At 42.3% G+C, this 14,025-nt stretch overlaps 1 protein-coding gene across 7 annotated transcripts in view; it reads left to right on the forward strand.

The window, feature by feature from the left end:
• The window catches only part of cep350 (centrosomal protein 350), a 142,259-nt gene that overhangs the window by 91,282 nt on the left and 36,952 nt on the right, over positions 1-14,025 (forward strand). For 5 of the 7 annotated variants that reach the window (XM_043699939.2, XM_043699938.2, XM_087990929.1 and 2 more), the window contains 2 exons: positions 425-615; positions 13,502-13,624. In XM_043699939.2, coding sequence (XP_043555874.2) covers positions 425-615; positions 13,502-13,624 — 314 coding nt within the window. The remainder of the gene's footprint in view (positions 1-424; positions 616-13,501; positions 13,625-14,025) is intronic. The other 2 variants (XM_087990930.1, XM_043699943.2) reach the window with 1 other exon arrangement.

Consider the following 14,025-nt stretch of genomic DNA (forward strand, 5'->3'; position numbering starts at 1 on the left):
CACCACAAAAAGATTATCTCCAGCTATCATATTAGTTCCTTTCATCATCATAAATGCCTGAAACTAAATTAGGTATTCCCTAATCTTCCATACTCAAGAGTGCTGGAGTTGGCAGGATTACAGGCCTAGTCATAATTTACTTTTAACCAAATTATCATTCTAGAAGCTGCATTACATCTTCTAAATTTGCAATATGTACCTCTTGAGCACTCCAGATATGATGCGCATACCATTGTTTACTTGTGTATTAAAATTGCTGACCCCAGTAAATGAAAAGCTCTGCCTGCCTGAAAGGAAATGATGCTGCTTATTTGCAGAAAGCAGTCTCTGAATCTCATCTGTGTTTCACTGCAACTAATTCTGGAGTTGTTTCCTTTTAGGAGCAAACTTAACTTTCCATGCGTCCATCTTGTTATATTCTCAGGTTCCAGCTCGACAGGAGCAGTGGAATGCAGAACAACCAGAAGTGGAGAATGTTTCTAAAGTGAGCCCCACTTCCAGTCCCCTGCAAACAGATATGGAGACGCGAAGTCCCTCCCCTGTTTCGATTTCAGGCAGTGAGACCAGCAGCATCATGCAAAAACTGAAGAAGATGCGCAGTCATATGGATGAAAAGTAATATCTCTTATGGCTTCTTATAAGGCATATTGCTGTGAAAGGTTGGCAAGCCTAACCATCTCATTTGTCAGCTGGTGATGTTATAGAGAGGATGAGAGAGAGTGGCACTGAGCAGAAATAAATATATGAAATCCATTTGACTGTTTTCAAAGGCAGTGTGTTTGCTGAATATGGTGTTTCTAATTATCCCACCTGAGGTTGTTGTCATGTTTGACCCTGCGAGTGGGAAGCAAAACGTAAATATGCCCTCACTGTTACTGCTCGCCAAGTAGTGCAGCTTTTTTCTTCCCCTCATCATCTTACACCATTGCCCTGGTGTAACAGTCTCAGAATGGGATTGCAGTGTGAAAATTTTCATTAGTGCAAAGCTTGCTTTGCCTTTCAGTGGGGTGTGGTGGGAAACTGGAGGTACATGCAAATAATGCAGTAATTTTCCTTCCTGGTGGAATTACCAACTTTATATCATTGCATAAGCTTTTTATCCTATGAAGACAATTATATACACTATAGAAGATGCAAACATGCCTTATTAGGGCAGCACCATGGCTCAGTGGCTAGCATTGCTGCCTCTCAGTGCCAGGAACCCGGGTTCGATTCCTCCATCGGGCGACTGTCTGTGTGGAGTTTGCACATTCTCCCCGTGTCTGTGTGGGTTTCCTCCTGCACTCCACAAATGTGCAGGCTAGGTGGATTGGCCATGCTAAATTGTCCATAGTGCCTCGGGATGTGCAGGCTAGGTGAGTTAGCCGTGGGAAATGCAGGGTTACACTGATAGCGTAGGGGAGTGAGCCTGGGTGGGATGCTGTTCGAAGGGTCATTATGGACTCAATGGGCTAAATGGTCTGTTTCCACACTGTAGGGATTCTGTGATTTGTTCCAATCAGTTCACATCAGTGTTACTGCTCCACTCGAGTCTCTGTCACCTTTGCTCATCTATAACCCTGACCCCTCTATTCCTTTCTCCCTCTAATCTTGTCTATCTTCCCCTTAAACACCCGTATGATATTTGATTCAACCACTCCCTGTGCAGCCTTCATTTTTGTAATCCAATTCTGCAGAACTTCCATATTTCCCTGTTGGATTTCTTGGTGACTACCTTGTGACCTCAAGGTATGCTTTTCCCTCTGAAAGGAAGCATTCTGTCTGTATCCAGTCTTTTAAACCCTCTCATCATTTTAAAGACCTCTATTGCATCCCTTTTTGGCTGCCTTTCAGAAAAGAGATGTAACCTATCAACCCTTCCCTGACACGTGACCCCACACATTTGTGATCAACCTTGTCAATCTTGTCTGTGTACTCACTTCAGTTTCTCTTTTTATATTTCTCGTATGGTGATCAGCCTGCACACAGTATCCAAGTGTGGTTTAAGCAAGGTTTAATTCAGGTTTAGCATGTTTAATAAATAAATAGATGGGGATGATGTTCTAAACTACAGGTGTTCTTGTTCTGATCTAATTAATTTTGATAAATGTGAGGTACTGCATTTTGATAAGGCAAATCAGGGCAGGACTTAAGGTCCTGAGGTCCTGGGCAGTGTTGCTGAACAAAGAGTCCTTAGGGTGCAGGTTTGTAGTTCCTTGAAAATGGAGTTTCAGTTAGACAGGGTAATGAAGAAGTCATTCAGAATACTTGCCTTTATTGGTCAGTGCATTGAGTATAAGAGTTGGGATGTCATGTTATGGCTGTACAGGACATTGGTGAGGGCATTTTTGGCATAATGTATTCAGTGCTGGTGTGTTGTGAAACTTGAAAGGGTTCAGAAAAGATTTACAAGGATGTTGATGGGGTTGAAGGTTTTGAGCTACAGAGAGAGGCTGAAGAGTAACCTTCAAAGTTTATAAAATCATGAGGGGCATGAATAGGGTGAATAGTCAGTGTCTTTTCCCCAGGATAGGAGAGTTGAATACTAGAGAGCATAGGTGAGAGAGGAAAGATTTAAAAGTGACCTAAGGGGCAACGTTTTCATGTTTGAAATGAGCTGCCAGAGGTGGTGGTGATGGAGACAGCTATAATTACAACATTAAACAAGCATTTGGATGAGTATATCAATAGGAAGGGGTTTAAAGGGGTTTGGGCCAAATGCTGGAAAATGGGTCTAGGTTAATTTAGAATATTTGGTCAGCATGGATAAATTGGACCAAAGGACCTGTTCCCAATTTGTACATCTGAGTCTAAGTGACCATTTTTTTTTTGAGAATCATGATTTTCATTCAGCTTGGTTCATTCTACAAACCCTTGCTTAGTGAAACAGTTTCTTTCTCCCATGTTGTTGTACATGCTGTAATAAAAATTGGTTGGCTGAATTGCTGATTTGCAGTGCTGTGATGCCAACAGCGCAGGCTCGATTCCTGCATCAACTGAGGTTACTGTGAAGGTCCCACCTTCTCAAACTTGTCCCTCAGCTGAGGCGCGGTGACCCTCAGGTTAAACCACCACCTTCTCTGCAATGAGTGAGCAGCCCTACTGTCATCCAGGGCTATGGTGACTTCACTTTTACTCAATGATAAGTGATTAGAAATGTTATATTCTTTATCATTTGATGTATTTTCTTTTTGTGCCAGTGTTTCAAATGAGTTTGGGCTGCCAAATTTTTCAAAGCTTGAGAAAAAAACCAGGCTGCTACTTTGAGGGGAATAAAAAGTAAGGGAGTGATTGAATTATCTGCAGTAACCAAAGTAGTCAGTAACTTAAACTGATAAATCTTATTGTGGACTGGAAAAAAAAGAGCTAAGGTACATGATGGCCATTTAAAAAGAGTTTTGTCAATGTACGTTAATGGCTAAACATTGTCTCTCTCACTGTCTGTCATCCTTTTCCGCTCCACCACCTACTGATAGAAACCTGTTGGATATGAGAAATAATCAATCACACTTTATTTTGGCCGACTGGTTGCCATTTTACAATAGAATAGGCCTCAATTGTGCCTGAGACATGGGTTATGTTATGAGATCTTGGGGCAGAGAAGGAAAATATCTGATCATTTAAAGTTGTGATAAAGTAGGCTTGCCTTCACAGCAAAATGCTACTAGTTAACTGTCAGTTTCACAGATAACCGAACGTTAATCTTTGCTTATGATGTGGAGTCAGCTTTGACCACTAGGTTTCTATGCACATCTTGTAACTACTGTTTCTGTGCGTGTGTGTATAGAGGAAAGCAGTCAAAATGTAAATTGTGTTGATAAGCTTGTCACACTATCAATACTTTATTTGATGGCAAATTATCATGGAATTGATTTTGTTAGTTGAGAAGCTTGGGCTGAGCTACTTCACCATCAGTGATAACAACCCTTAAGGTGAGTAATTACTACAGGAAAAATACCACTTAAAGAGCAACGAGGAAGAATGTGGGAGAGGCAGTCATTGGAAAGCACTCACCAAGTTTGTGAGAAGATTTGTAGCTCGGGTGCTTGTTGTTGTGGTTCTGTTCGCCGAGTTGGGAATTTGTGTTGCAGACATTTCGTCCTCTGTCTAGGTGACATCCTCAGTGCTTGGGAGCCTCCTGTGAAGCACTTCTGTGATCTTTCCTTCGGCATTTGTAGTGGTTTGAATCTGCCGCTTCCGGTTGTCGGTTCCAGCTGTCCGCTGCAGTGGTTGGTATATTGGGTCCAGGTTGATGTGCTTATTGATTGAATCTGTGGATGAGTGCCATGCCTCTAGGAATTCCCTGGCTGTTCTCTGTTTGGCTTGTCCTATAATAATACTATTGTCTCAGTCGAACTCATGTTGCTTGCCATCTGTGTGTGTGGCTACTAAGGATAGCTGGTCGTGTCGTTTCGTGGCTAGTTGGTGTTCATGGTTCCGGATCATTAGCTGTCTTCCTGTTTGTCCTATATAGTGTTTTGTGCAGTCCTTGCATGGGATTTCGTACACTACATTGGTTTTGCTCATGCTGGGTATCGGGTCCTTCGTTCTGGTCAGTTGTTGTCTGAGAGTGGCTGTTGGTTTGTGTGCTGTTATGAGTCCTAGTGGTCGCAGTAGTCTGGCTGTCAGTTCGGAAATGCTCTTGATGTATGGTAGTGTGGCTAGTCCTTTGGGTTGCAGCATGTCCTCATTCCATTGTCTTTCCCTTAGGCATCTGTTGATGAAATTGCGCGGGTATCCGTTTTTGGCGAATACATTGTATCGGTATTCTTCTTCCTCTTTTTGCAATTCTGGTGTACAGCAGTGTGTTGTGGCCCTTTTGAATAGTGTCTTGATGCGACAAGGAAGAAACCATGGTCTCATTCGATGTAACGGCACTGTTCACCTCTATCGACAAAACCCTAGCCAGAGAAACAATAGCCAACCTGCTGGACATACAGAACAGACAACAGCACGTTGAACCTATCAACGAAGACGGCATACTCAAACTACTGGACCTGTGCCTCACAACACACTTCACATTCAACAACCAAATATATGAACAAATCAACGGCACACCCATGGGCTCACCCATCTCTGGACTCGTAGCAGAAGCGGTAATGCAAAGATTAGAACAAACAGTCTTACCGCAAATTCACCCCAAACTCTGGGTCAGATATGTGGATGACACCTTTGTAATCATTAAAAACACAGAAATAGAGAACACACACCGGATCATTAACGCCACACTCACAGGAATCCAATTCACTAGAGAGGAAGAAAAGGACAACCAACTCCCATTCCTAGACGTGATGGTACAGAGAACACCTAACAGAGAATTCACCACAAAGGTATACAGGAAAGCTACACGGACAGGCCAAGTCCTAAACTACGAAAGCAACCACCCCAACACACACAAAAGAAGTCGCATCAAGACACTATTCAAAAGGGCCACAACACACTGCAGTACACCAGAACTGCAAAAAGAGGAAGAGGAACACCTATACAATGTATTCGCCAAAAACGGATACCCGTGCAATTTCATCAATAGATGCCTAAGGGAAAGACGACGGAATGAGGACATGCCACAACCCAAAGGACTAGCCACACTACCAAACATCAAGAGCATTTCCGAACTGACAGCCAGACTACTGTGACCACTCGGACTCATAACAGCACACAAACCAACAGCCACTCTCAGACAACAACTCGCCAGAATGAAAGACCCAATACCCAGCATGAGCAAAACCAATGTAGTGTACAAAATCCCATGCAAGGACTGCACAAAACACTACATAGGACAAACAGGAAGACAGCTAACGATCCGCGTCCATGAATACCAACTAGCCACGAAATGACACGACCAGCTATCCTTAGTAGCCACACACGCAGATGGCAAGCAACATGAGTTCGACTGGGACAACACTACTATTATAGGACAAGCCAAACAGAGAACAGCCAGGGAATTCCTAGAGGCATGGCACTCATCCACAGATTCAATCAATAAGCACATCGACCTGGACCCAATATACCGACAACTGCAGCGGACAGCTGGAACTGACAACCAGAAGCGGCAGAGACAAACCACTATAAATGCCAGAGGAAAGATCACAGAAGTGCTTCACGGGAAGCTCCCAAGCACTGAGGATGTCACCTAGACAGGGGATGAAACATCTGCAACACAAATTCCCAGCTTGGCGAACAGAACCACAACAAAACACTTACCTGACTGAGGCTGGACTAAAATAGGAAAGGGAGGTCATTGGGGAGATATAACAAAAATATCCTTCAGAGAACTAACTGGTACAGTGAGAAACATGTCCATTTTGGATTGTGCATCTTTGAATAGACTGCCAGCAGTGTCCTTTGAAGTTGAAAGGTCGCATTTCATACTTGGGTTGTTATCACATAGATGCAGCACTTTTGGAACTTGTGGAATTAAAATTTCATACTGTGAGAATTGTTTTGATGAGTGGTGTTAGGAGAAGGTACGTTTCACATGGCAACATTGGGTGCTACCAAAGTTGTGAAAAAAACTAAGCAGCACAAACATGTAGTGTCCCCAGGATAAGTAGCCAGTAAAACCTGATGGTGACAGTTACATGAGTTAGGTGTGCATTGAAAATCCATCCTTGCCTTCAAGGTTATACCCAGCAAGGATGATAGCCATGGCTTTGAAAGATCCAGTGAGAGTAGTCTGTCTTTATTTCACCTTCCCTGCAATTTTGATTGTCTTGTCCTGATCATCATCATGGTTGAATATCTAATGAAAACTTGAGACAGTACCTTCAGGAAGTTGGGCCTCCTGCCTGTTTGGGCTGTACTAAGATAATGCCCTTTCTCAGCAAAATGGCAAAATATAGGAATACTGTCCCCACATTTTAAAAAGAAAAGTTGGTTCGCTTTGTTCACAGTAGCCAATGAGACCAGTTGAGAAGCAAGACACTGTGACTGTGGGAATGATAGAAAAGGGTGCAAGACTTCCACGTGAAGGTTGGTAGTTGAGTAATTCGCAGTGAATCTAAGTGAACCAAAAGTAGTAGCTAAAATATTCATTAACCTTTAAAAGAAATGTTGAAGGGATACCCCTTCTGAAATGAGATCTTAAAGATAGCATTTAGAGTTTGACAAGAATTTTGCTTGATCTTTAAGATAAATTTTAAGTAAAATAAAAAACTTCCTCATTTGGGTGAGCATTTGGTCATGGAACATGAACATCATTTAAACTTTCATTTATTGACTGGCTTAATTAACTTGTTGGGTGAAATGAATTTCATCCATTGTTGTGGGTTCTCTTGTGATGCAGAGATAGTGTCCCTACACGTGGACCAAGAAACCTGGGTTCAAGTCCTGCTTGCTCCAAAGGTGTGTAAAAACATTTCTGAACATATTGATTTGAAAACAAAAATCAGCATTTGTCGGGCAGGTTCTTGTGGCATGGGTAGTATCCCTATCTCTGAGCCAGGAGGCCTGAATTCAAGCTTACCTGCTCCAGTGATGTACAGGTCATCCAGAAAATAATATCAACAACTGTTTCTTTATGATGCTTGTTGATATCTGCTGCCAAATGAGTGGTCAAATATGTCAGCCCATGGATCAGGTATGTAATCTTTGGAATGAGTCTCCAGTTTTAACGCATTGGTATGAATCTTGCATGATTTTGCCGTTTGCTTGTGTGGTGCTCACTTCCATGTATACGCCTGTCCAAACTAATGGTAGTTATTGAGTAGAGAAAGAGTTGTACTTTTGAACATCTTCATCCTGTTCGCAAGATTTCTATATACTTTCAGTGCTCCAGTTTAAAAATGGCCAAAGGCATCAGAGCCAAAGTGCTGAGAATGTGCGTTAAATTTGTCAGCTTTTGCTATTGCTTCACATTTCTGATATTGGTAGCAAAATGATGTTGCATCTTTCATAAAGAGTAGAGGTGTTACTAAAGTTGACAATCGAACCTGAAAACTAATTTGTGAGCCCTCCTCTGATAGTCTTCCAGTTTCCATTTTTAGAGTGGAATTTTTAATGTGAAAATATACAAGGATTATGTGAGAATGAATGACACTCACTTAAAACGAATTGTTTGTTGAGAGGAAGGAAGTCATGGTGGTTATAGAAATGTATTTTTTGGAAAAGCATAGGCATTGTTTGTAAAATAGATTTTCCTTGACCCTGTCGTGCTTGTGTATGCCAAAGCCCCTTTCTGACCATTTCAGGCTTGTATGTGGTTGCCGCTATGTACCTTGCCCAAAATGATTATTATTATTCTCCTCCTCCTCCACCTTTGTTTTCTCCTGTCATTCCAGGTTTGTACCATCTTGTCACAGCTCCCCTATTTGCCTTCCTTGAGTTTCTCTGACAGGTTCATTAAGACATCTTTCTCTTTCCTGTTGGGAGCTGAATGCAATTTGCCTTGACTCTAATGTCGCTCACTTTTCTTCCCTTTTGAGAAGTACTGCCTGCTTATTTCCTGTCCAACCTATGCCACCTTTGTTGGACTTTCACCAGCAGATCAATCTCTCTCGCTCTCGCTCTCGCTCTCGCTCTCGCTCTCTCTCGCTCTTGCTTGCTCTCTCGCTCTCCGCTGTTCCTTCCAGAATGCCTTTGAATCAGGACCCAGGCCCTTTCTATTCTCACCTTGTTTTGACAATGTATATTGCCTGCGACTGATATCTTATACCCACTAATTGAAACCTTTCCATTTGGCTATATTTTCTTAACCACTTTACTTGGGGGCATGATGTTTACCACCAAAACACACCACTAGGTGTAATTCCCCATCTCTCAAATGCCTTCTCTTCTTTTAAACCTCACATCCTTTTGTACACCCAATTCTCTCCTTCATGGTCCCTGCAACTCCACCTGGATAACAAAAGTGTCTCTTAACATATTAAAGCGAAAGGGAACCTATTCTCTTCAGAGAATGATGTTGGAAAAATAATGGGGAGGCAGGAAATGGCAGAAAATTTTAATGAATATTTTGGATCAGTCATCACTGTCGACCATCATAATTGCATTCCAAATGACTAAACAATCAGGGCAAAAGGAGGCCAAAATAAATATAATAGCTGTCATTAGGGCAGATGTACTCAGGAAACTAATGAGACTCAAGACCAATAACTCCCTTGGACCTGATGGGATGTGTCCTCAGATATTAAGAGGTAACTACAGAGGCAGTCAAATTATTAGTTATAAACTGCTGATATAGCATCTTTATTTAAAAGAGGAAGGAGACAAAAAAGGTCATGTGGATGTCTGTCTGCTCGCTGAGCTGGAAAGTTCATTTTCAGACATTTCCTCACCATACTAAGTAACATCTTCAGTGAGCCTCTGGACGAAGATGTTACCTAGTATGGTGACTAAACGTCTGAATGTGAACCTTCCAGCTCAGCAAGCAAACCTATATCTAGAACCTCAACCTGAGCTTCACATCTTCTCAAAAGTCGCTAAAAAAGGTAATTGTAGGCCATTTAGCATAACTAAAGCAAAGCATTCAGAAATACATATGATCAAGCAGAGTCAGCATGGCTTCATGTGAATATCCTCCATCTTGTGTGGCATTGTCACGATGCTGAATGGGACAGACTTTTGAGCCTGTCAAATTTAGAAACTTCATTCAGGGCATCCATGAGTCACTGTGGGCCACCATCAGCAGCAGAATTGAACTCCTTAATCTATAGTCTCATGGCTTGGCATATCCCACACTTGACCATTAGCATTCAACTAGGAGACCAGCCCTGGTTCAATAGAGAATGCAGGAGGGCATCCCTGAAACAGCATCAGGCATAGCTAAAAATGAAGTGCCAGCCGGGTGAAGCTACTAAATGGGACTACTTGTGTGCCAAACAACATAAACAGCAAGCGATAGGCAGAGCTAAGCAGTCCCGCAACTAGCGAATCATAACTAAATTCTGTAGCCATAGAACATTACAGCGCAGTACAGGCCCTTCGGCCCTCAATGCTGTGCCGCCCTGTCATACTAATCTGAACCCCATCCCACCTACACTATTCCATGTACGTCCATATGCCTGTCCAATGACGACTTAAATGCACTTAAACTTGGCGAATCTACTACCGTTGCAGGCAAAGCATTCCAAACCCTTATTACTCTGAGTAAAGAGTCCTTTCGCATCCAGTTGTGATTGGTGGAAAATCTTTTTTTTAATAAGTGCCTGCTGGAGGAGAAGATACTCAAGTATTCCTATCATCGATAATGGAAGAGCCCAACACATTAGTGCAAACGTTAAGGCTGAACCAATTGCAGCAATCTTCAGTCAGGTGTAGATGATCCATCTCTGCATTTTCCAGCAGTCCCCAGCATTGTAAATACCAGTCTTCAGCCAATTTGTTTCATTCCACATGATACCAAGGAATGTTTAGAAGCACTGGATATGCAAAGGCTATGGGCCTGACAATATAATAGCATCTAGGAGAAAGTGAGGACTGCAGATGCTAGAGATCAGAGCTTAAAAATGTGTTGCTGGAAAAGCGCAGCAGGTCAGTCAGGATCAAAGGAGCAGGAAAATCAACGTTTTGAGCTTAAGCCCTTCTTCAGGACGCCCTTCCTGAAGAAGGGCTTATGCCCGAAATGTCGATTCTCCTGCTCCTTTGATGCTGCCTGACCTGCTGCGCTTTTCCAGCAACACATTTTTAAGCAACATTCTAGCATCTACCCGACAATATGGAAAGTTGCCCAGATATTCCCTGTACACAAGCAGAACAAATCCAACCTTGCCAGTTACCACTCTGTCGATCGCCAGTAAAGTGATGAAAGGTGTCATTAACATTGCTAATTAGCAGCACCTGCTCAGTAATAACTTGCTCAGTGATGCCGCGTTTGCGTTCTGCCAGGGCCACTCAGCTCTCTTCCTCCTCTCAGCCTTGGTTCAAACATGGACAAAAGAGCTGAATTCCAGGCGTGAGGTGAGGTGAGGTGACAGGCCCTGACTTCAGAGCCGCATTCATGGCATCAAGGAACCTGAGAAAAATTGGAATCAATGGGTATTGGGGGCAAATTCCCCTCTGATGTCATTCCTGGGAAGTAGGAAGATGGTTGTGGTTGTAGGAGGTCAGTCATCTCGGATCTAGAACATCTCTGCAGGAGTTCCTCAGGGTACTGTCCTGGTTCCACTCATCTTCAGCCATTTCATCAATGACCTTCCCTCCATAATAAGATCAGAATGTGTACTCATTGCTGAACATCCCCAATGGTCAGCACTGTTTGTAACTCTTCAGATACTGAAGCAGTCCATGTTGAAATGCAACAAGGTCTGATCAATATACAGGCTTGTGGTAAGTAATATTCGTACAATCCCAGTTAAAGACCATCTCCAATAAGAGGCAATCTGACAGCTATCCCTTGACATAAATTTCCATCACTGAATTCCCCTCAATTAACATCCTGACGGTTCCCGTTGACCAGAAACTCAACTGGACCTACCACACAAAGACAGTGTGGCTATAATAGCAGGTCAGAGGCTAGGAATACTGTGGAAAGCAGCTCACCTCCTGACTCCCCAAAGGCTGTTCACCATCTACAAGACACCAGTCAAACAGACGATGAAATGCTTCCTACTTGGCTGGAATGGTGGAGTTCCAACAACACAAGAAGCTTGACACCTTCCAGGACAAGCCAGTAGTTTGCTTGGCACCACGTCCACAAGCACTCACCCACTCCACCACTGGTGCTCAGTAACAGCAGTCTGTACTATCTAAAGATGCACTGCTGCTATTCACCAAAGATCCTTAGGCAGCAAATTATAAACCTACAACCACTTAGATCTAGAAGGACAAGACCAGCAGCTCCATAGCAATTTTTCTCATCTGGTAATCCCATAACTGGAATTAGTTGCATTTAAGGCAGTATATAATTAACTAAATTTTTGCACAATTCAGTGTTACTAATTCGAATAAAGTACTTTCAGATAACGAGTGGACCATTGTGATATTTCTATAGTGTTGTGCCCTTGTTGAAATAGCATGCATATAACTGGAACTTGCCTTATCTAACCCTAAAACATTTGTTTTCATCTTGTTTCTGGCACAGTGGATGTTAACAGATGATTTATGTGCAATGGTATTATAAAATCTTGACTAGAAATCCTAAATATCAATTTCCAAGATATTCAGTGTTGGGCTTTGAAATGTTTCACACCCCACTACTATATAGTGCCATGGAGTGTTGAAACCAGACCTATAATTCCTCACCTGATAACTGGTAATTTGTGAGAGCCAAGTGATATTTGAAGATATGTACTTCACTTGGAAAGATGAAGAATTGAAGGCTTAAATCAGATTTGTTAACTTCAACTGGAAACCTGCTTGAGGTAAATTGCTCTCAACCTTCTTCTTAAATCTGAGATTAATTTATGACATGAAGGGGTGGGGAAGTACATTGTGTCAAGTGGATCATAAGGTTTCATTTATGATTTTCTGCAGGTCTTTACAAAATGAGGGTTGAGTCCCTAATTGGGGTCAGAGCCTGAAATTTTGGTGTAGTGAGCTCCAAGGTAGCAATGGTCAAACCCTCCACCCCCCCCACCCCCTCAGACACTCCGTGTCTTGACAATGTACAAGCCTTAAAATGGTGTCACGCTGGGAACAGGTTTGGGAAACCCTGATCTACTGCATCTTTTAAGTAATTGACATTGAGTTGTGTTGGGGTTTATCTCAAATTCTGAATTGTTCTTAATCTGTTTTGACTTGGTGTTGTGGTATCCTTTAATTCCATGAACTCCCACTTGTTTCAGGCCCTGTTTTAGTTTTGTAAATGAGAGACGTGTTTATGCAAACCTTACTATGTGAGCTGAATGTCACAGTTCCAATATTGAAAGAGTAAAAGATGGCAATCCTCTTAATGCTCAGTGAACTGCAGTCTTACGGCTTCCTTGTCAAGTCTCTGCAGCTTGATCAGCAAAGATCAGGATCCCTGGAACATTTTTGGAAAGCTTAGTCTTTCATCTGTATTACTGAACTTTCTCTCTTTGCCAACAATGTTGGAGATAATGTACTCTGCCCTTATTCACACGACTGACTAGTGTGTTTTTGAGCTTGGGTAGTACATCACTGTGGTATGAATTTGGAACATTGATTTAATTCACCCTGTTCTATTTCCTTTGCCTAGTTCCAAGAAAAGATTTGTCAACATACAGACAGAATTTTACTTCACTTGCGAATGTACCATTGAGGAACATTTCTTCACAACAACTGTATCCCAATGCTGCTGTCATGCTCATCCTTTCTCAAATGGGTTTGTAAGCTGTCGTTGGACTGTTAGGGGCAGTGTTGAGATTCTCCCACTCTCCAAGTCAGAAAGAGAAATGGAGCTGGTGTTGGCTTTGATGAGCTTTGTTGCCATTTTGAAGTTCATGAATCCTGGCAGGAGTTGTGTTGAGGCAGAAGGTTTCGGGAGGTTGGCTACAAATGGTTTTATGGAATACTTGGAATTTCTGTTTAAAATGTGAGGTTTTCTTGAGTATCTAAAAGATAAAGCAATTTTGGGGTAATACTCAGCTGTTTTGTTTTTCTTGTTTTGCTCCTTTTTTTGTAGACACTGCTCTCCTGTCCACTACTTCTTCTCTGTCTTTACGTCTCATCACTGGGCTTCTCTCAGTGTCTGTTTTCCCAACCTACATCCCAAATTCCAGCTGTACATCTACAACCAGCTGGTCAGGTACTGTGCAACCTCTGCTTCTCACTGATCGAGCATGCTCTGTTTCATCACATGCATGTGGATGATGTGGGGGTCGGTGGAGGGTCAAGGGAAAGGAATTTTGTAGAGAAATGTGCATCCCTTTGGCTTCGTTGTGGCTTTACGTAGATGCAGCAAGCTGCTAGTTGGCTATATACTGCAGACTTTATAGTTAATCCGGAACGTGCTTTTAAAGGGGCTTTACTGTTCAAGCAACAAGTCAAAGTTACACAATCAATGTTGAGCTGCTCATGCTAACTGGTACAAAAAGATTGACTTGTTTAACGTTGAGTTGGACTTTGGCCAACAGTGTGGCAGAGTTAGCAGCCCACTAATCTTGATAAATGTAACTTTAAGAAATCTAAAATTGGAGTTGCAAGCTT

This window comes from Chiloscyllium plagiosum, unplaced genomic scaffold (assembly GCF_037043375.1).
Source record: "Chiloscyllium plagiosum isolate Xiang-an unplaced genomic scaffold, Cpla_swu_hap1 HiC_scaffold_9, whole genome shotgun sequence".
Classification (NCBI taxonomy): Eukaryota; Metazoa; Chordata; class Chondrichthyes; order Orectolobiformes; family Hemiscylliidae; genus Chiloscyllium; species Chiloscyllium plagiosum.